This window comes from Lampris incognitus, chromosome 15 (genome assembly GCF_029633865.1).
Source record: "Lampris incognitus isolate fLamInc1 chromosome 15, fLamInc1.hap2, whole genome shotgun sequence".
Classification (NCBI taxonomy): Eukaryota; Metazoa; Chordata; class Actinopteri; order Lampriformes; family Lampridae; genus Lampris; species Lampris incognitus.
The window spans coordinates 40,987,990-41,011,758 of NC_079225.1; the positions used below are offsets into that span (position 1 = coordinate 40,987,990).

At 46.3% G+C, this 23,769-nt stretch overlaps 2 protein-coding genes across 2 annotated transcripts in view; one reads left to right on the forward strand and one right to left on the reverse strand.

The window, feature by feature from the left end:
- Positions 1-1,577: 1,577 nt before the first annotated feature.
- On the reverse strand, positions 1,578-22,059 carry amd1 (adenosylmethionine decarboxylase 1). Its single transcript, XM_056294319.1, has 9 exons — positions 21,746-22,059; positions 15,800-15,886; positions 12,090-12,216; positions 11,607-11,709; positions 11,221-11,263; positions 10,667-10,811; positions 5,928-6,020; positions 5,665-5,820; positions 1,578-5,562 (listed from the first exon to the last, which is right to left on the reverse strand). The coding sequence occupies exons 1-9, from the start codon at positions 21,853-21,855 to the stop codon at positions 5,419-5,421; spliced, it is 1,008 nt and encodes a 335-aa protein (XP_056150294.1). The 5' UTR covers positions 21,856-22,059; the 3' UTR covers positions 1,578-5,418.
- Positions 22,060-22,912: 853 nt separating this feature from the next.
- Positions 22,913-23,769, forward strand: part of cdk19 (cyclin dependent kinase 19) — a 44,070-nt gene continuing 43,213 nt past the window's right edge. The window contains exon 1 of the mRNA XM_056294221.1: positions 22,913-23,059. Coding sequence (XP_056150196.1) covers positions 22,932-23,059 — 128 coding nt within the window. The 5' untranslated portion in view covers positions 22,913-22,931. The remainder of the gene's footprint in view (positions 23,060-23,769) is intronic.

The following is a 23,769-nucleotide window of genomic DNA, read 5'->3' on the forward strand; positions in this document are numbered from 1 at the left end:
CGTCATCCACCAATCCGGTGCGCTTGACGCGAGGGTAATAAGATCACGATAGAAGAAGAAGAATAACGCGGAATAAAACATCGACATAAAATAATTAAAACATTGACAACATAGAATGATTAGGATATAACGGAAAGAATAACTTAATAGAATGACGCCACTCAAAAATAAAATGGATTAAATCTGAACGGATAGATCCCACAATGGACCAACGAAGAAGTAATACGTACGAGCGGAAGGGGTTAATCCACGTTAAAGCACGTTTAAAAAGATCCGTCTGGAGACTGGGAGACTATGCCACAATTTTAATGTTCTTGGTCATATCCGCAACGGGGGAAGGATCAATAAAAACCAAGTAGCAATAATAGGGGGGTTTCCCTATTTCTTTCCAAGCGATGCAACGTGCAGGTAATAAGTCATGACATACTACAGCAGTACTAAAACTCTTTCGCCACTAGATGTCGCCATTGGATTACAGTGAGGACCGCAAGCTTTGTTATTCAATGGCATTTCATGTAGTCGTGCAAATCGAGGAGGAGGAGGCCATGATTTATTAGAGTAAAGACGATGACGATTTGGATACAATAGAACTGAAATCTTGTCATGCTGGCTTGGCAGTCTCTCTGTTGCTGTATTTGCACAGCTCTATGGTGGACTGAAATACCTAGAAACAAGCTCGGGGCCCTTTAATGATGAGGTCTCTTGTATAAAAAAAACAACAATACAGGAGTGCTGATCTGAGACGATAAGGTTCTCATGAAGTTATTATGGCATGACCAAACAAGAAATGAAAAATCAACATCTTATTTTAGCTTGGCAGATTAGCAACAGGCATGGCCAGGTATTTATTGGTCTTGCTCAACCACCCCTTAGACCCCGGCCTTGGATCAGGCCGTCAAATACTAAGCCCTAAATAAATTTTGCCCAGTGTTTTTGCTCACTTGGCCAGACAGGTGTCACATTCAATAACCAACCTATTTTTACTCTCAACTATTTTCTTCAGGGAAGCAAACATGTTACGAGTTTCGACCGGTTTGATAAAACAGGACCTTGCGTCACTGTTTTTATTACCCAGCCCTAGTGCACAGGCCTTTTTCAGCAGGTCTTAAATGTTTGTCATGTCTCCATTACTGATGGTTTTAAACAATGCCACTAATAACCTAGTTTATGACTTGACAGGTCATTTTTTTTAAGTTCCAGTACAATTTGGTAGTGCTCCAGCACTTCTACCATAGAAAAAGCTAAAACTATTCGATGGGGAAGATTTGTTCCCCTCTTAATAAAGCCCTGGCCTGATTAACTTTTATGGGCTGCGATGAAATAATTACCCAGTGCAGAAAAAAAAAATGATTGGCTACACGTTGTGATTTGAGCGAGTTTTTGATTGAACCATAAGGCATGTCAGCTGGAGTATTGAGCGAGTTTTTGATTGAACCATAAGGCATGTCAGCTGGAGTATTCAGAAGGAATGGTCTAAATACAGTTTCAATAAACCTTCAGATGCTGTTCACAAACAACAAATAACACCACACATCGGGAGCTTTTAGGGAGCGCACACAGGAAATGTGTAAGTTTTACAGTTGATTGTTTTTATTACATTTTTTTTATTTAAGCATCAAGCTCATAGTACAGATATATTTAGCACATCTTGACCATCCAAAGAATAGCAAAAAGAAAGAATTAGAACAGCAAAGTTTTCCCTTCAGTACATCCTGATACATCCTGCCATCTCTCGCTCTCTCAGGGGAGGCGTTCTCTCACCTTTCCTACCCATAAAATCACCTCTACATGGATTCTATAAAAAGAAAAGGCAAGAGGAATATATATATATATATATATATATATATTAAAAAAAACCTATATGATTCGGTTAGCTTTCAAAAAGGCCGTCCCTCAATTTCAGAACAGAACTAGTTTGAAACAGTTTTACACAAAGTGAACGCTCCTCAGACACAAAAAAAGGGGGGGAGGGAGGGGGGGTTGGTCCGCTGCAAAAAAATTAATTCCTTACAAAAATATTTTTTTTTGTAAAAACTGTATTAGCATTGAACTGGGGGGAAAAAAGCATTTGAATTTTTAAGTATAAAAAGGAAGAGAGCAAGGTTCAATACCAACAGGACTAAATCCACAACCAAGGTTGTCAAGTCTTAAAATGTACTTAAAAAATACCATTAAAAAAAAAAAACAAGCATTTGACCGGTGCTGGTTTGAAATTCCCTAAACGTATATCACCTTTAAAAAAAAAAGAGAAAAAGGACCTGTAACAATCATGGATGATCACTCGAGTCATCTAACAGAAAGGTCTGTTCAGGTAAGGACACCGAGTAGAGATTGGTCCTATGGAAATATGACCACTCCAGAAGCCACGAAAAAGACGGAAGTGGAAGGAAGCCAGATCCAATTGTCACCTACACTCGAGTGTCCTTACATGAACTATTGTACAATTATCAAGTGGTCCGCTGTGAAGCAACTACCGTGTGTTCTGTTTCCTCGCTATACTGTGCCCTGAGTGGTCAGTACATTGATTGTTATTGGCACTTTCCTAACAACTGACTGGTCAAAAAAAAAAAAGAAAAAAAGAAAAGAAAAAAGTTTGCAATCCTTAACAGTGCTAAAAAGGCAGGGGACGCCACTTTCCGTCATCTATGGCTATACTGGGAAAATTCAAACCGGTCTGCTTTCTGTGGCAGGAGAAGCATTTTGAACCACTATCATCAGCACGGCGAATGGAGAGGGACAACCCTTAAAAAGCATTCCCCAAAAAAAGAGCCGCTACGGTTATCGCAGCGACCAACTCCATTTTGTCTTAGGACGTTAAAATACATAAAATTGACCTGCTATTAGCACCACAAAGTACAGCAAAACAGTATTAATACCCGATTTGCCCCCCCCGCCCGTCCGATGAAGTGTTATCAGGATGCGGCATCTGTTCCGACTACATTTCAGCTGGTTTAAAACATGAGGAAGGTGAAGCACACAGACCTACTTTACACAGGAGGATGAGACGGCAGCACACTACACTGTTAAGCAATACAGCACTAGTAGTCACATGCACCATAGTGTCACAGGAATTTTCCCCTCAGTGAACAAAGGGCATTGATGATACTCAAAAAAAAAAAAAAAGAAAGAAAAGAAAAAAAATTTGCAAGGGAGTCACATTTTGGACCAATTCACTGCAAAAGTGTCTGGGGCACAATAAAATTAATAAAACGGCAGTTTATACAACGGTCATGTGTGGAATGATCCGGGATCACCCTGGCATGCTCAGATCGGCGGGCCTCTATTGTGCGCTTACCGATTTCTGTGTGTGTGTGGGGGAGGTTTCGAAAGAGAGAGAGGTTGGATATTGTTTAGAAAAAGAAAAATGCTTCGCTGGGCAAGCGCTGCACTAAGCAAAGTGTCTGATTCATTATTTCCCATTCAGAGCCGCCATTGCAGGAGGGCCACTCTTGTCGCGCACGGTTCTGGGGCCAGCTGACAGTCTGACTTTGTGCAAGGGAGAGGGGGGGGGGGGACGGGGACGTGGTGGTGGTGGGGGACAGAGACCTGCTGGGAGCCGGACAATGGCCGCCATGTTGGACGGCAGAAGGCATTGTCCTGACCGGCACCATAGAAAACTACACTGGGGGTGGACGGGGAGAGGGGGGAAGGGGGAGGGGGAGGGGGGGGGTGCGTCTCCTGGAGTCGTACATTCAGCTTAGACCCTGTCCGGGGCTCCTCTCTCTAGAGACCTCTACATTCAAAAGTTGGGACAGCCCTATTATACACCCGGCTGTGCTACATTCAGTCAGAGAGCAGAGAACTGAGTTAAGAACGAAAGAAAAAACCGAGTGTGTAGATTCAGAGCGCCAACCTGACCTGGGACACCCCCCCCCCCCCGCCCGAGTTCTGGGGGCTTCTGGTTGATACAGCGTGCTGTAAAAACCCAGCCGAGTGCGTAGTGTAGCGCACATTAAATGTACCTCGGTGTCTTAAAATCATGCAACCGCCAGTACGGTACCGCTTCATAAAGTGGGAATACTTAAAACATGAACAAACAGTTAACGATTCGTGACTTAGAATTCAAAATTTAATGCAGAAACTCCAGATGCAAAGAAAACCCAAATCAAACTTCTGTCTATAAAAAGTTGTGTGAAGGCATTGTGTGTGTGTGTGTGTATCCGTTAGTAGTGCCAATACAAGTGTCATAGTAATAGAAGCAGTAATAACAGTTGTAGTAATATAATGTAATATTGGTAACTATCGAGCAATACGATTACACGAGTGCAGTTTGTGTGTGTGTGCCGTCACAAGTCTAACCGTTTTAGGATGATACGTGTGTGTGTGTGTCCGCTTCCCGCGATTTAACCTTGCGGCGTACCGTTTCCTTCCCATTTTCTAAAATGAAACCGATTCAGTAACCGATTAGTTCACTCGTCGATAAGATAACCGTTAACTGTCCGTGATGTATGAAGTATTTAGCGTTGCCGTCGACGCTGCCGCCTGCCGTAAAACTTGACCGGCGTGCCCGTCGGTGGACTTGCAGAAACCGCTTTACGGCTGCGGAGGTTTTGAGGCACAGGGCAGCTCGGGGGGCCCCGCTGACGGTGCCGCTTCCAAAGCCTCCGACAGCAAGAATTCCTCTGTGGCTCGGGCGCCGTCCTACAGCCCCGCGCACCCGAGTCCCAGGGGCCGGTTAGGCTGCGGTAAGCAGTGCAACACTTAACAGGAAAGTACGGCGGTTCTTCGAGAGGGATTTATGTATCATGTTTCGACGTCGACACTACAAATTTATATTATGGCCAAAAGCTTATTACTGCTTTCAATAAACAAGTTAATTTTACACAGGAAACAAAGGATTGGTCTTAAAAAAAATCTTTTTAAAGTGCACTCATTAATATGAAGAAGAAGAAGAAGAAAAAACGGGGACATATACGTACCAGTGATCAACCTGGGCGGGAAATTACTTGCAAGGAAGTGACCGGTTGGAGTAGTACATTTGACTATTTGGGGGGAAAAACAAAAACAAGAAAGTAAACTCAAAACAGAGGCGGACTCATCTGAGCATGTCAGGGCCCTGGCCTAGTGGGCACGGAAGCCCTGTCTGTGGGGAATGAGGGGGGAGACCTGCAGGTAAGGACCGCTGTACTGGGCGCAGGTGGACAGCCTCAAACAGAGCGTGTTTAATTCCTCTACATGCACTTCAAGATCACAGCAAGAGTGAGCTAGAATATCTAGACAGAGAAAAGAGCTTTCATGCAAGAGTTCTAAGTCATAGGTACAACAATGCATACAATTCAAACTGGTGGTCAAACCGGGGGCCGTGGCCCCCCGAGCGCCAGGAGCTCCTGGACAACAACGGCGGAGGGAGGGGGAGAGGAGGAGCTGGCCGCAGAGGCGCCCATCTTTCTTTTTGCGCCTCTTCTTCATCCTCCACCCTCAGCTCTGCTGGTTCTGCTGGCGATTCTTGGTGTAGCTTGTAAAGACAAAATTGTAATCGTTGAACTGGGCCAACTGGCGGTCGACGCGCTTGTACCCATCGAGTTTCTGGGCGGAAGAGAAGACACTGCGACATTTGGAACTCTGCCGAGCAGGTGGGGAAACAGGAAAAATATATATATAAATAAACACACAAATTCCAACTGCACTGGCACGAATGACAACGTGTTGCGCGTCTCAACATACCTGATTCACAAAAAGTGTTGTCACAAATTTTCCTGGCTTGAAGACATCCAACACCTTCCTGACCAAATCGTCGTAGGACGTCTGGGAGAGATTGGTTTCGAAGCTGACGTACGAGAACTCCGGCTCTGGAGTGATGTGGATCGTCCAGTAAGTTCCCTGGAGGACGCGGCGGGTAGAGAGCCACGGTTTAGAGGCCTTTTCAGGCACACATACACACAGTTAAAACACGGCGAAGAAACACAAACGCTCGCTTCTGAACTCACGTCAGTCTTCATTCCATTCATTGAGTATCCACAAGGGTTGAACATTGTGGCGTCAATCACAGAACCTGGTATCAGGTCACGAATTCCACTCATCTGAGGAAAGACGAGAAAGAAAGACTGCGTCAACTATACATGACCAGGCAAGGCAGCTTGAACAGATTAATTTACCCTCATACCCCCCCCCCATTTGTGCAGGTAGTATTTTACATGAATTCTGAAGCTGTAACGTGTCACAGCTTACATTCCTGAACATTTACATGCAAACAAATATAGTTTTTTTTCCTCCTTCCAACCCCCCCCTTCTCCCCAATTGTATCTGGCCAATTATCCTGCTCTTTTTTGAGCCGTCCCGGTCGCTGCTCCACCCCCTCTCTGTTGATCCGGGGGGGGGGGCACCCCGACCGACCAGAGGAGGCGCTAGTGCAGCGACCAGGACAAATACCCACATCCGACTTCCCACCCACAGACAAGGTCAATTGTCTCTGTAGGGAAGCCCGACCAAGCCGGAGGTTACACAGGGATTCGACCCGGCGATCCCGTGTTGGTAGGCAACGGAATAGACCGCTGCGCCACCCGGATGCCCACAAATGTACTTTCTGATAATTTCTATTTGTACCGTATTTAAATAAAAAACGTTAATCCGCAACTACCCAAATAATGAACACTTTTTCAGCTGCTTATTTGGTCGTCGCGGGGAAAGACTTTTCCCAGAGCGACTCATATTTATACATCTAATTATTTATGTTTGTATATTTATATTTATATCGTTGTCAAAGCAGACAAATCCACAAGATCAAGGAAAACCGCCGCGAGCTTGAAGAATAAGCGAAGTTGTTTATCAATGGGCAGATATGGCGGAACAAGATGGTCTGGGGCGCCTCTGCAGCCGAACGGTTACAGCGCATACCCACGTGGCCGCAACCGTCGCCAGTTCAATTCCAGCCGGCGACCTTTGTTGCATGCCGTACCCCACCCCCTACTTCCTGTTTGCCTTTCATGGTCTGATGAAAAAATGGCCAAAAAAAAAAGAACATAAAAAAAAGAACAAAATGGTCGGAGACTTTCCCCAGCAGATCCCCCATCGATATCCGAACCCTGTGTGAGTTCAGCAGTGGGGGAGGCGCTGACACAACAGCACCGGCGACCATTTCATTTTGACTGGATCGACTGGACGTGCAGAGGGCAAACACCACCTATCATCACAGGTGGCGCCGAGTTAAAGAACATAATCTTCAGGACGGTAACCATTTACCAAAAAAGCAGTTCAGACGCTGCATGATATCTGGTAGTGACTGCGTGTCTGTCACTCACGCCACACATATTTCCCATGCTTTCTTTAAAAAGGGGCATGTGAAAACTGAAGAAACCAGCAGAGTGCAGATCCCCGGCCAGGCGGCGCTCCCCTTCGCCGGCGCTTGCATTTGGCGACAAACCAGCTGAGCACTCCGTTGTGGTGTAAAACAGGTTTTGAATCATCGCGACCACGAGAGGTCCTTGATCACAGTCATAAGTATACACAAAAATTATTAGGCTGCTGGGCCCAGGAGTATGGAGATTAGCAGCAGACAGACAGACAGACAGACAGAGACACACACACACACACAGAAAAAAGTGTTTTCCCTGCCATTGCACAACACAAAGTTGACTGAAAGGGAAATGCGGAAGAAAAAAAAAAGTTCAATATGCAACACCCAAGCTAAAAAAAAAATCTACTTAAAAAAAAGTTTTGTCTGTCAGTCTGTGGATGAGCGGCCCCCTAGGCAGACCCTCGCACAAATGCCACTAAGACTAATATGAACTTGCATTTTCCAATAAGAAAAGGTTTGCCACGGGACCATTTTGGTCTAACCCTAACCCCGCCTTTATTTACATATGATAACGAAGCTGGGTAAACTGGTTACGCTCGCACATGCGTGACTCACATCTGCCGTTGACTCAGTTTGGGCAGCGACGAGAAGAAAGCAAGCCACTTTATTTTGTCATTGTATTCTTACAATGAGGCGGCACGGTGCCGCAGTAGTTAGCACAGTCACCTCACAGCGAGAAGGTCCTGGGTTCGAGCCCCAGGGTAGTCCAACCTTGGGGGTCGTCCCGGGTCATTATCTGTGTGGCGTTGGCATGTTCTCCCCGTGTCTGTGTGGGTTTCCTCCGGGTGCTCCGGTTTCCTCCCACAGTCCAAAGACATATAGGTCAGGAGAATCGGCCGTACTAAATTGTCCCTAGGTGTGAATGTGTGTCGGCCCTGTGATGACCTGGCAGCCTGTCCAGGGTGTCTCCCCGCCTGCCGCCCAATGACTGCCTGGATAGGCTCCAGCATCCCTGAGAGCAGGATAAGTGGTTTGGATAATGGATGGATTCTTACAACGAATTTGTTCTCTGCATTTAACCCATACTATTGTATAGGAGCAGTGGGCAGCTGCAGCGCCCGGGAACCAACTCCAGTTCCTCTTTCCATTGCCTTGCTCAGGGGCACAGACAGGAGTATTAACCCTAACATGCATGTCTTTTTGATGGTGGGAGGAAACCGGAGCACCTGGAGGAAACCCACACAGACAAGGGGAGAACATGTAAACTCCACACAGAAAGGACCTGGGACAACCTGGGGTTCGAACCCGGGACCTTCTTGCTGTGAAGCAACAGTGCTAACCACTGGGCCACCGCACCACATATGCAACACTTCCTGTTTTGACTGCAACCTAGAGGAAGTTGTTCCTTTCTAACTTTCACATTTTTGTATTATCAAAAAACTCTTAAGTTCTGATCATGTCGCTGCCCGATCAAACTCGGGAGAGACTAAATGCCCTCACTGGGCCTTAATACCCAGTATTGTAAGACGAGCACCCCCGATGCTGAACATGACATGACATAATTTCTGTAATTTCTTCAAGTTCATGGTGGGAACGACGCCTGAGTTAGTTTAAGGGGAAAGTTGAGGGAAACATAAATGATTATCTTTAGCAGCCCATTCTCCAGACTTGGCAGGTGATAAATTGCACCTCTGCCGAATCCACCTAACTTTATTTTTGGAGATCTATGAATCAAATGGGTTTACCAGCATGTGTTTTGGGCTGCTCTGGCCCAACAGTGGGAATTTCATACATTTAATAATGACCTAGGGGATGAATTACTCGGTAGCAACAACCAGTTCAGCTAAATCAAATTTTATAAGAAATAAAATGGTTTTATCAGCACAACACTTCACAGGGTCCGACATAACCGATGGCCCAGGGGCAGAAAAAGTGAATGCCAAGTCATGGGTAGGTCCTTTTAAATATTTACCACCCTAGCATCATTCATCAATCATATTCCTACCGGTACTCTCAGAAAAAATGTCCGTGAAAGAAACGCACAAGTCTACAACAACAAGCAAGGGGGGGCTTTCTATCTTTGTGGAAACAACAATACTCCTGGGTGGAAAACAGCAACTGTGGTACATTTTGTACCACAGATTTTATGTCGGATGCCCTTACTGATACAACCACTAACCCTATATATCTATATCTATATATATATATAAACCCTATGGAGTATTTTATACAATGAATAAATCACCAAAATTGTGGAAAAAGTTATTTTCATATTTTGGCTGCCGGGCCAGTGAAAATATACAAGGGTCCAGTAAAACCCTGATCTACTGTGGGGGAAAAAAAGTTACACTGGACCACGGCTTTATTTGATCGACTTTGACAAGAGTAAATCTGAAACTCCACATACATTTTTCCGCATTTAAAAACCTCATTTTTGTAACCTATCTGATACCCGATACTTAAAAACACATCGCAAAAGAACACCAAAGAGTTCGCCCTAAGAAAAATTGAGAGGTTAATCAACGTAAATTTCAGACCAATCGTGTCAAGGAAATGCTACAACTACTGCGTCTAATAAAACATTAATGACCTAAACTTTAAGATCAATTATCATTATTGCTAAACCTGACAAAGATTTTATCGTTTTTAAATAGTAATTTTCCTCAAAAATCAGTTCTGTTAATCTTATAATGGACATTTGTGTTATGATATGCACACACACACACACCCTCCGTCAATAGGGAAATAAAGGCCTTGTCTACGAGATCGGTCTCGAGAGCTCCAGCCAGCTCACAGCAGGGTCTGTGAGTGTAACTGGCCGGCTGGTTGCCAGTTTGTGGAGCTTCTAACTTGGAAAATGAGGGAAAAAATTTGATAAATTTAATAAAACTGCCAATATTGGAAAGTTACACAGTTGATTTCTCACCTCTAAAATTCTTAGAAGTGACTTTAATAATGCGATAGCATATGAAAATTGTAAAACCGTTGTTGGCCTGTTTCTCTGCTGTTTTGGTGAACGACCCTTGGGTATCTTTGGAACGCAAGGCATACTGGGTATGGAGGCCCAGCGAGGGCGTCTCTCCCGGATCCGAGTCAACCGTAGATGTGACTTGCGCATGGCTGACTTAGATCAGTCAGCGATAGAGCAGCCCTGGTCGAGCAAACTAAAGAGTGAATGAAGAAAGGTAGTAGCAAGAACAGAAGTTTGCTGAAGGTTTTGAATCACTGCAACCTAGAGAGGTTCTTCATTATAACTGTGCACAAATTTTTTTTTACGCTGATTGGTCCAGTAGTTTGTGCGAGATTAGCCACGTACAGACAAACACACACAAACCCACATACACAACCAAATGCAGAATCCCCTCCAGGCTGTCCGCCTGGCAGGGATAATAAATGAATGAAATGAGGTGCAGGGTGACTTGGACTGCTTACACGAGTGACATCATTTGCAGAAACACCATCTTTCATATAGAACTGGTCCATAATGGCTGGATCAAGATCACTCATCAATACTTCCAGCGTCTGATCCGCATGCTTGTTCTCCCAGTACTCCGGTAAGTCCAGGGTAAACAGATACCTGGGCACAAGAGACCAAAGTGGTAAACTCGTCTAAAAATCTGGCAGTCATTATGGTCTCATTTCTCTGGGTTGGCAACAACAAACCGGTGAAATTGGAACAAGTCCTTTCATAGCCCTCTACAATTCTTCACTTGCATATGGGAACAAAGGAACTTAAGTCAATGATGGTTACATCCATGTGTAATAGGACACAACAGGGCAACCCTATAAATAAACTCCAAAATGACTCTTTTGGGGAATTTTTAAAAGAATAAGAGGAAGGGGAGAAAAGGCAATATAGCTTAAAATTCAGTAAAAAGTACTGTTACCCACTTATCCCTTGGTGGTGCTAGCACTGTAAGAAGAGGGACTTTAAAAAAACTTTTTTTACACATATTATACGATGGAAACCACTTTCATGGGCTTACCAGCAGTCAGAGTTCAATCGTCCCATGCAGTAGGCTGCTCCATCTGACGAAAGGGAGAAAACAAAACAAGAGGGCACATATCAGTTGTCAGGACATGTCAAATTCAGCCTCGACGAACTGGTATGTGGCATGTGATTGATTTGCTGATACACAGGGCACCATCTGTCACTCTTAGTCACGTCAGGTTTGGCATGTACAAGGTAACAGTCTGAAAGCCCTTCGGGACTACCTTGTGATTCTGGGCTAAACAAATAAACTTGACGTGAGAAAAAGGCCTTGATGTTTGAGCGCCAAGCTCATTAGCCTGTTTCCCAGATCGATTAAATTTTTTTACTGATGTCAGCTTTTGACAGGGAGATGGGAGAGTAACAGAGAGGTTAACATACTTGGGAAAATCTGGCTGAGAAACTCCACTTCCTCTTGGAAGTTTCGATGAGGGAACTCTTGGTGGGTGGGCTTCATGAAATTCTTGCGAGAGTAGAAGAAATTCTGTTGATGAAAAGAAAATATGGAAACAAACACACGCACATACAAACAGGAAATGATCAGTTCTGTAGACATGTCTTTAGAACAGTAGGTTCTAGAATCAACTGAGAACTTCATAAAGCGGCTTGGGATGCTTTGTATGTCAGAGTTTGAATGCAAAGTACAGAGTAAATGGTCTTTTTCAGGGGTCTCAAACCGATGGCCAGTGGAGGGGAGGAGGTCAAGATGAAGGTGTTTCTTAAGAAGGAAATCTACAAGTTAAATAAGGGGAGATAAATCAACCATAGTTGATTTCACAGACTAGTTTCCTCCTCTCTTGACCGGGGTCCACATGATTCAACACCCCTGGTCTAAAGTATGTCGGAGCAGGAAGTGTCTCGTACCTCGATGGCATCGAAGCCGCAATACTCCCGGGCGAGCTCCAGCAGAGGGACCAGTGCTTGCAGTAAGAGGGTAGTTCCACATGTCTTCAAAATGAAACGTCTCTTGGAGACAAACATGCTACTCTCACTGTGGATGGACAAAGAAACAAAGGGGGAGGGGGGGGGAGAGAAAGATGTTACCAAGACTGACATGCATTTTTAACCCTTTGATTTGAACCCAACATTTATGCCCTCCACCTACCCACCCCTCCACCAAAGCACACACACAGAAAAAGATATGCCCTATTTGTCGTTGCTATGGCTTCGACGACGCTTTGGCTAGGGACTACAAAGTATCGCCAACCTTGTAATACCCCTGAAGGCCGTTTATTTAAAGCCACTGTGACGTGGCAGACAAACAGCCACGGTCACCTAGGATCCCCTTCCTACCGCCTACTGATCTGTTCTGTCAAGTTTAAGCCCAACGGGGCAGACATGAAACAGCTTAGCACTGTCCTGCCCTAAGTCAAGATATCCTTTACAGGCCTGGATGAAGGGCTCGAGGGCTTACCGTGGTGGTAATAATGGCCCCGTTGTTCCATACATGAAAACTTTTATTCTAAAAGGTAGGAAGAAACTCAAAACACCTCCGATGAAGATGACAAGAGGTCCATGGCATTTAATAACCCAAAACCTCACCCTTTCCCTCCCAGTAACTTCCCCCTGGCAGCAGTCGTACTCAAACATTTACACTTCTGGTGCTTTGTAGACACACAGCATGTACAACTATACACGTCGTAACATGTATAAATTTTTCCCCCCTCACCAAGTCAGGATGTATTAAAGATGATTTTTCTTTTATTGGGATCAAAATTACATCTTGAAAGAATTTCCAAAGTAATCATTTACCCTCATTTACCTGCATGGAGAGCACTGTATGGCTGGGATTTAACAACATCAGTTCCATTTTAAGGTTTTACGCACAATAACAAACAACACAAGCATGAAACCCATTCTCGACAAGCAGGATTACAGATGGGTGGTAATAATAATAATAATCATTACATTTATATAGCGCTATTTTAGACTCCCAAAGTGCTTCACATTGAAGGGGGTAACTCACTGCAACCACCACCAATGTGCAGCACCACCTGAGTGACGCACGGCAGCCATTTTGCACCAGAATGCTCACCACACATCAACTTGAGGTGGAGAGGGAGGAATCATTGACTCAATTACATGGGGGGATGATTTTAGGTGGCCAGATGGAGAGCCAGGTTGGGCATTTTGCCAGGACACCGGGGAACCCCCCTACTCTTTGCGATAAGTGCCATGGGATCTTTAATGACCACAGTGAGTCAGGACCTCAGTTTAACGTCTCATCCGAAGGACAGCATCTCCTACAGCACAGTCTCCCCATCACTGCACTGGGGCACCGGGATTTGATATCGGTTTTTTTTTAAATTATTATTATTTTACTAGGACCAGAGGGAAGACTGCCCCCTACTGGCCCACCAACACCACTTCTGGCAGCAACTCAATTTTCCTAGCAGGTCTCCCATCCAAGTACTAGCGCCAAGCCCATAGGCATGACAAGATGACTTCACAAGGCAAACAATGATAGTTATGAGGAATATGACAAGATGACTTCACAAGACAAACAATGACAGTTCTGAGGAAAATGTCCCTCATGGCACCTGACTGTCTCCTGAATGGATGAAAAAAAAAAACAAAAAAAAAACATGCAAGTACTGACATAAAACTGTTGACTTAACTGTCCTAATGCATGACATGGCCCATTTCTCAGCTTAAAAACAAAACCCGTGGGAAGCAAAGACTGAATACACGTATAAGCATTTGCAATATTCCTGTCTTACAAAGCCGCAATAAACTAGTTTACTCTCCTACCCACACAATTTTAGGGTTTTAAAAGGGCCTGGACCTTGCTGTAAAAGAAATTGAACTCTTTCTAAACAAATTGACTAAATATTTTCATCTACAGTCATGGATAAGATTTCAGTTTTGCACAAAAGGTACAGATATGTTTGGCTCCTCCAAGTTAACAACGCCAAAACTATTGTGGTTTCTCTTTGCTCTCACATGTTCAGATCGGCGGTACTCCATGTGCCAAGGACAGCCATTGTATTTGCAACAGCCCAACACTGGCTGATTCCACTGATTTGCACAACTTTTGACCGATGTAGTGTTGTTTACAAACACCTTCGTATAGATGGGCCTGCATGACACGACTGAGCACCACTGTCTTTGTGGCTTGCCAATGTTCCCGTGACTTGAGAATTATTAAGCCATTTACACTTGGTATTTAAATGAGTTTTGAATGACTGGATTTCAATTAGATTGTGCTTACCTGCACAAAAACCCAGCTGTAAATAAACCAGACACACTTTGGGGACGGGTTGTAATCCGATTGCTTAAACCGTGTCATGAGGTGATGTGGGAAACATTACGGCAGCAAGTTGGCAAAGCATAAGAGGAACCGTCAAGCCGGACAAGAGAGCGCCAAGGACGTACAATTGGATTTCCACCCGTTTCCTGGAAATGTATTCTTGTATGCGTGTAAACGCAGTGTGGATAAACTACATCCGGATCCAAGTCGTATTATGTGTCAAGTGTTAAGGGGGATTATATGTTGCTGACTCTTCCACAGAATCAAACTCCGCTCCACTTTTGGCACACAAACCAAACACTCCCACCTGTTTTCCAGGGTTATTCCAATAAATCCTGTAGGTAATCTCTTAACTAAGAGGCACCAACAGCGCTACTGTAGATTAAATGCAACAAAAACCATCAATCATGAAGCTTCTTAGTTTTACACAAAACATCACAGGAGTTTAGATAGAAGCAGGATTCTCTAACAGCTGTTTGGGTAGTCAGTCTTCACAGACTAGTGGAGTTAAGGTATACAGGATCAACAAGTAAAGATGAAGGTGGGAAAGAAGGAAAGGTTTGCTTCATGTTAGTGTCAGTTTCAGAGTTTTGTGGTGGACAAATCTAATCTGATACAATTCCTAAGCTGACCTGGAGACGGACCCGCTTTAAAAGTTTTGTTCCTTCGGCCACTGAAATGATACATGCACCGAACTGCTAAACTCGTGTGCGAATGTATTGTTGTCTCCTGCTCTCCATGTGTGCCGTGTGGTATGTACATGTAGTACATGTATGTGAGGCTCTATACAAAAGGTGAAAACAAATATCCAAATATCCCCTTGTTGGACAATAATCTATCCATCCATCCAAATGGTGATGCTATACAGCCATGTTCTTCCAATTGTTTCAAACACAGAAACATACTTCCTTTGTTTTTAATATCTAATTGTCCTTATACTTCTCTTATGATTACTGGAGGGTGACTGTGACATTCAGAGCGTCAGCACTCACCACATGAATGGCCACATATTTTCCAGAGATAAGGGTGTTGATGTTTACTTGTACGTTAATGTTATAATATGAACATCTCCAGACATCTAGTCTTTGCCCTCTCATCCAGAGAAAATTCTGTTAATGTATCACCAGATGAGCCACTCGGGATTTAACCTTGCTGTGCATAAGAGCTGTGCATCCTCCCAGGGTGTGAGCAGGGGATGTTCCAAGTAGCTCCAGTGCCAGACACAAGAAACAGATATGACGGATGACCGCCGTCTAATCCCGTCTACCTCCTAATCGGCCTGGGAAAACAGGGACAGTGGGTGTCATGAAGATCCATCACTCACCTGAGTATATACGCTTCCTGCTTGTCAGTCTTTGTCACACTTATGATCAAACAATGCACATTCTCCAGGAGTTTGTCCCACTCAAACCTGAAAAAAGAAAAAGAAAAAAAAACATGTTGAAGAATTTTGGATGATTGCCATACATTCCGTGCACAGGTTCATTTATCATGACAGGTGCACCTTCTGGACACCTCAATCCTACTCCCGCCACTAGGAAGAAATGTCCCACAAAAGAAAGCATTTCATATATTAAAATACAGCTTCAGTAGTGTTGAGCTAATCAGCACTCGAAACTTCAGCCATTTGAGTAGGGAAATAAACCAAACAAACATCCTTATTCGACAATGAACCAAACAAACATCCTTATTCGACAATGCCTTGGGAGTATTTTGTGTGTGTGCATGTGGGGGGGGGGGGGGGGTTTATACAAATGCATTCCAATTCAAATAAAGCACCTCCACATGCATACATGCAGAGAAATTCCTTCTATCAGCTTAACAGCTGTATTCACTAATGCCCCAAAGAATTACAGAATACACTTGTGTGCACCAAGGGAAAAAAGCAGCAACCTTTCACTGCCAAGTGTAGCTCAGGAGTAGGCCAGTTGCACTGTGCAAAATACTCTGCATTATTTTACAAATTTGGGCTTTATTGGATACTTTCCAGGGCTGTGGCATTGAAGCGATGAAGGGAGGCAGGTTGGCAAAGACACTATAGCTCTCTGCCTCCACCTCCCCCTTTCTCTTGCTCACCACTCAAGGACAGCTGCAGCATGGAGGCAATGGCGCCACTCTCCTTCTTCAACATTGGAAGGGCAATAAAATAAGTGCATGTCCACAATGACTAGAAGCAGAGCCGAGCCTGGAAGAGACATTGAGCCAAGAGTGTGGCGCTCAACTGGGAATTTATCAGGGGGGCATTGTGCAACCACACCATCACCAAGTACTGTATGGTAGTCCACATTAAAAATACGTTCGAGTTCCTTTAAAAACAAAACGTAACCCAGAGCCCTGGATAAGAAACCTTTGGGACTTTAGCCGTGCTTTTATATCAATTTTTAGGTGCTGATGAAAAACTAAACAGAAATGGCATGTTTAGATAAAAACTGTAAATATCACTAAAGGTTTACACATGCTTGAGGTGGAAAAGTTTACTTTTCAACAAAGAGGAGATGCCATAGAGGAGATGGAAATTGAATTTTTGAATAAACGATGTAGGGGAAAAGTTAACAGCAATTATTGAAGCCATTATAATACTAACCATTGCATTTCTTCGTCTTCATGTTTGGACGAAGTTACAGACAACTTGAGATTTTAAGTACAGAAAACTCTCCTTTTGCTCTACTCAGGAACATAACGTCCATTAGCTGTTGGGTTATAGGTTGTTGCTAAGCAACCATTACCAGCAATTTTCAGATAGTGCACTACATTCACCTTCCTCCATTTTGTCTCAGTGTCCGAATTCTAACTGTAAAATTTATTCACGACATAAAGCCCCCAGGAAGTCCAAAAACACAACTGAAAATGTAGTGTCCAATGCATGCATGTACACTACTTTAGGCTTAAAATACCACGATGCAATCCTTGCCTCGTCTCTATGCTGCTTGTGCAATTTTTCACCATCAAACACTGCGTGACGAGACAAGAAGCAGTCAATATTCAGTAGTGTCCAAAATCTCCATTTATCACTCAATAGGGTTCTCAACAGGAGAACCCTATTAAGTGTTTCATATGCAGGGAATAGTGAGTGAGTGAAAAAGGGAATGATTCTGGACAGGGCTATAGTCTTGTTAAGCCATGTGTAGAGGTGTGGCAGTATAATTTAACAAGACGGCAGTTGATGGAAAAACACAAAATTCGGATTTTCTTTCGTCGACCTCAGAAAAATTTGCTTAAAAACTTGGAACAAGATTTGGATGAAACTTGACTAATACTAGGGTTGTGCAATGTGACCAAAATGTCATATCCCGAACAGGTAATTTCATGTCCAGATAACGATACATATCACAATATAGCACATTTTCTGTAAATTCAATGAATAAATAGTTCCTGGTCTGCGCCCCAGGGTGTGCACATGTGTGGAGGGGGGTAGCCCTGCCCTCGCCGAACCAGAGAGTGGAGGAGAGCAGCGCAACCATAAATGACGGCAAAATGCTGCGTTTTGCTGTCATTTATGGTCACGTTAGTTGTCTGCTCTCCGTCTCGCCGCAGGTGGGGTTCAGCTCTTCCACACACGGAGGTCAGCGAAGCGGAGGAGCGAGACAGTGGTGCAGAGTTGGAGTTGACGACAACTACGTTAGTTACACTACTATAAGTGCAATAAAAGCTATGCGAGTAAAAAGCCAATAAGGCAACTTACTAATGTAATCCACGCAAAAGATGGACAGACTCCAGATGATGAAAAACAGTGCCATAAAACGATAAGAGCATAATATGAAATGATTGACGTTTTTCTATCGTGACGTGACATACCCTGTCATATCGCACAGCCCTAACTAATACAAAAAGTCTTATCAGGTCCAGCATGCTGCTAATTGAATGAAAGTTTCCACATGCCATTGCGATTCATGCGAGGAGGACAAGTCCAGATTTTTTTTCATTTTAGGATGGTACAGAGTGACGGGAACTCCGGCTGGCATCTTTTCAAAGCAGCCAGTAGAATTGGCAGATTCCAGTAAGCCACAGAATTCAGGTGGGGGTGGGGGATGGAGTATCAGCCCCGAGCCCTGCAGATGCGTGTTGGCTCAACGCCGGTGGCGGAGGGTACTGAATCATAACCAGACATCAGGCAATGATTTGGAACACCTCACGTGGCTAATAAAGCGATCCACATCGATTCTTATCGAGCGCACACGGAACCGCCATACCTTTATAACCCACAAAGCGCTGAAGCATTCTAACAACTAACAAACAGACGTCAGCGTACCTTTCAAGCATTCACAAGCCTGATGCCTGCATGACACATGTAGTCAGACTTGCAGATGATTCACCATTTCCTACACGAGGCCGTCACTAAAACCGTTGAAGCAGATCAGCCGCATAGCAAAGTGACACAGTCACCTGAGACCTGCAGGCTCCCAGCTCCCGTTTCAGTGTGAAATGAATGCCCGGGCTATTTCTGTCTGCTCAACGGTGTCAACTTTCCCCCATGAGAGAATATTCTCAAGGAAAGGACAGGATTAGATTGCAGAGTTGAGGGAAAACTAGCTCTGTCGAGCACCAAGGAACAGATTGGGTCTTTCATGGCATTTCTTTTTAAATCCACCCGACCGTAAGCAGACGAGAGGGAATTTGCACACAGAAGGTCAAGTCAGACGTACAGGATATGCAAGCTTGGCTGTTAGGCCACTCGGCCCTCCATTGGAAGAAAATAATGGTCAACCTATAAGACCGCCGAGCGTTGAGAGAGACTGTCCTGTTCATCGGTCACAGGCCACGAGCCGCTCGTGAACCCCTGCAGACAGCCAGCAGAGCAGGCGAGGTGGGTAATGTGAGCGAGATCCAGATTTGTGAATCAGATGTCCTTGTGGACTTATTTGGACATTGGCCGAAGTCCAGTGGCGCCTGATCCACTCACAGTTTGTCTCTGAGCCGTTAAGCTTCCCCTCAGGCTGTAAATTAATGCCAGCCGTCATTCACTCGGCTGGTCACACACACTAGTCTATAAGTGGCTGACGTGAGCTGTTTTTCCAACCAGAAAACCAAGGCTTCCCCCTTTTGCACTGGCACATTAACCCTTGCCACAGATGAGGATGGGGGGGGCCCACTTATCACCCACCTTCCATCTAAAATCAGAGTATTACAACATTACTATGACTGCTAAGCAGACTCGAGGGCTGACACAGAAGTGAGCTAGACAAAAAGAGCCACTTTAGCTTCATGCAACTGAGAGGAAAAAAAAGAAAACGAGAGAGAGAGAGGGGGGGGTTCTTTTCAAGCAGCTGCCATAGTGAATAAGTATTAGACACATTGCAATTGCAACGCCACACCTTCAGTCACCACAGATCAAAACAGATCCGCAGCAGTCAACAACCAACCCTCTCCAACCAACTGTCTTTATGGCACCAAATAAAACGTGGCTTATTAGACGCTTCACGGCGGCCACGATCCGTCCCATCATATTCTTATGATAACGCACGGGCACAATGCTGCAGCGTTTATTCTGCTACCGTGTGAGAACTATATCCAAAACACATGTGCGCACTACAGCGGTACCCAAGCCATTTAGCATATAGGAAGCCCGCCGGACCAATCAGAAGGAAGAGGTGGAGAATGGGCTCCACTGCTGGAAGCCTGACCAGAGAGCAAGTGGCCTCTGCCTGCCTGCCTGACTTGAGGCACTTTCTAAACACCTCATCTCCTGATCTCTTCCAGTTGAAACCAAACGTAACAGGGTCCCATTTCCCCCAGGATTCATCCAACGCCAACTCAAGTTTCATTCATTCCTGTCCTGTATATTTAGCCACTCGCTAGGTGCACTGAACTTGGCGTGTGCGTGTGTGTGGGGGGGGGGCACACAACGTATACAAAAAAGGTATGAAATGATGCACGTGCGCATTTTCAACTAATTGGCCTTTCGCGTGGCTGCGCCGCGCAGGGGGGGTTCCAGCCGAGCTGTCGCGCGAGCGCCAGAGAGCACGCGGCGGCGAGCACATGCCGGACGTCGTCGTCTTCTTCTTCTTCTTAGGCCCCGGTTAGCGCATGACGCAGGAAGAATAGCCGCGGTTATCCCCCCCCCCCCCCTCCTCGACTTCTGCACAGAGCCGCGCGTTTGGCGGCGTCTTCCCTCGCCGATCGCGCGGCGGAAACGTGCACCGCCGCGTAGACGCCACGCTTGTTACGCAACACCCGTCGGCTGCGAGAGGACATTACGTCGCGCTTTCAATGCGGAGGCGATAAATACATCGCCATGCGTGCACCCTACCCCCCCACCAGAGCGTAGAAGAAGAAGACAAGCTCGTCCGCAACCGCGCGCGGCCTGTCCGCCACCAGAAAGCAGCGCGCGGCCTGTCCGTCACCCGGACGGTTTACGCCGTAAAAAGTAACGAGTTAAAAACACGCGTCGTTACCCGAAAGGCGCGCGGGTTGAGCCAAGGCTCCTTCCGATAACCCGCGAGACTGGCGTGTCGCGCGCTCCGTCGCCGAACCAGACGTTAGACGCGTCCCCCCGCACACACACACACACACTCGGAAGTGTCGTCGGTTAGCAACGATACATCTGGACGGTTTACGGGCAGCCTCGAAAACAGCCTACCGGCCTTTGAGGCCCCGTCTGGGCCTATTATAAACGACTGTTCCGTGGCATCCGAGCCCCCATGTGAACGGTTTGAGTCGAGTTTACACGGCCGGTCGAAAGCCCAAATGAATGGGAGAATGAATGACTCAGCCAAGCCAGTGCCCCAGCGAGAGGGGGAGGGGAGAGGGGGGGGGATGGCCATTTTAGAAGTGACGACGTTACCCAGCATGGTGGCTTCGCCCGGGCCTAGTTACCGTGTTCTGGCGCCGAGGGGACCCGGCCAGCCAGCGTCCGCGGCTACCGACGGACCGGGTGCTTAAACAGCACGGCGACACGAACCCTCGCCGAGCCGGGTCGGGTCGCACGTTATAACCCCCAGGCGTCGCTCGGCGTTGAGTGGAAGTTTCTCAACGTGAACCCGCGATGAGTTGCCCCTTCCCGCCGACCATGACAGGTCGGAGGGGGGGGGGTCCGCCAGACTCCGACCCGGCATGTCGGCTCCGTCCTCCGCACTTATCTAACCGAGACGTCCCAGGTCCGATCCCCCCGCCGCCGCCTCCCCCCACTCGGAACTTTTCGCTGCGAGTCTTCTGCTCCTCTCTCCAGCCTGTAAATTCCTGTCTATCGTCGCCGTCCTATCGAATGAGAAGTGTTTTGAAAACTCAGGAAAACATGTTTTTTTGGGGGGGGTGGGTCATCGCAATCACCAACCTGGGGATGGTGCGGAGGTCCCCGGTTCCTTTAGTCTCGTCTTGCCGAGAGAACCACACCTCCAGCAGCTTCTCGGTCCCCTCGAAGAAGTGTGCACCGTTCTCCTCCATCGTGAGACAACAGTCAAACCGACAACAGAAATTAAAACAAAAAAACAAAAAAAACGTTGGTTATGGTTTTCAGTTTAATATAGTCCTTGCTTGATCGGTATAATTTATTAAGTACAGTCCTTCAGCAATCCAGGTGTAGTTTCTTGGGGGGGTTTTGCCGTCTTCCCTTTTGCAGAGAATACCGTTAGCGAGTGCTAGCTAATGTCGCCGGCCATACTGTGTAGAGCGCCGCCGGAGAGGTGCGCCACTGGTTTTATTGAGCGGCCCCTGACCCGTCACACCCGGGCCGAGCCAATCGCATTTAGCGCCGCCGTCTTGCGAAGCGCTCGTTGGTTGAAACAGCCGTCAATCAACCCCCCTATCGGCGACGTCGCGATACGTCTGCGGCGTTACGTTCGGTTTCGTAGGACGACTATAAATCCTCTAGTTTCGCTGCAGGTTTATGGAATAAAGCAGACTTTTTATTTATTAAAAAAAACACCACACATTTGCAGCAAAGTGTAAAATAAACGTGCAAACCCGCACGTAATCCAAAACTGTTGCGTATTTAATTATAAAATGTTTCTGATTTTAGATAAAGTTGTGGGGTTTTTTTTGACAAAACGTGAAAACCCGGGAGGGGGGTGACGGCAACGCGTCTCGGATCCTGCCTACAACAACAACAACAACAACAACAATAACAACAAACAACAACGGGGCCAAACTTAAAAGGCGTTGAGCCAACACGTAAAGAGAGAGACCAAGCGCGCCGATTCCCCGCCGCCCTTGACGAGCGCTCGTGAGCACGCGCAAGCGCGGCGCCTCGCGGCGGAGTCGAACGCGGGCTTGTAGTCTCGCGGCTGCGGGGCGCGCGCGCCGGCCGACGGCGCGGGCGCCCCGGAAAAACTACCTTACCCGGCGGGCCTCGCGCGGCCAATTAGCGACGTCGACGAGCCAGTGAACGCGAAGCGGAGCAGACCAAAAATCCCAAACAAGGAAATGGTGGGGGAATAAAAAACGACCAGATTATCTAATTAATGCGTGTAATAATTAATATTTTATTTTGTGGTACATTTAAGACGTATTGATGGGTCGCAATGGATTACGACTTCAAAGCGAAGCTCGCGGCCGAGAGGGAGAGGGTAGAGGATCTGTTCGAATATGAAGGTTGCAAAGTGGGTCGAGGCACCTACGGGCACGTTTATAAAGCTAAGCGCAAAGACGGGTAAGATGACTGCCAACGTTGTTGCCGGGCGAAAATACACATCGCCGGGGTGCGTTTGGGGAGAAAGCGATCCCATTGTGTGTTGAAGGGGCGGCGGGGGTGATGGGTGGGTGGTGGGGAGGGGGGGGGGCATTTGATTTGAACCTCCCCGGGCGCTACCCGTGTCTTGTGTTTTTGTTTTCATGTAAACGCGCTCGCTCGCTCGCTCGCCCGCCCGCCCGCTCGCTCGCTCGCTCGCAACACGGTCCTCCCCCCAAAACAACACAGCCGCGCGCCGTCGGGTTTACCCGCGTGTCTTCGCGAGGACCCACGCAGCGCGGGTAGAGAGAAAGGGTACCGAGCGGGGACTGTCTGTGTGAATGCTGTGCAGTCTAACTCGGTGTTTTCAGGTACTTGCCAGGTCTGCTCCTTGCTGCTCCTTGCTGCTGCGGTGCCAAAACTTTTCAGGCACAGCATCAGCAAGGAGTAGCAAGGAGCGGGATTTGAATCTTTCATGGTGACTCTACCCAAGAAGGGGTTATGTGCCAAGCGTGTGACAGTGCGGTGCATGGGGGGGGGGGACGTGGTCACATTTGACACCAGTGTAAAGATGGGCAAAGGGTTATCTCGGCAAGTTTGCTGCCTTACAGCTGCACCGGAGACACGGTTTGTGGGGGGGAGGGAGGGGGTAAAGTAGTGAGTTCCAACTTCACACTGTGATACTCCAAAGA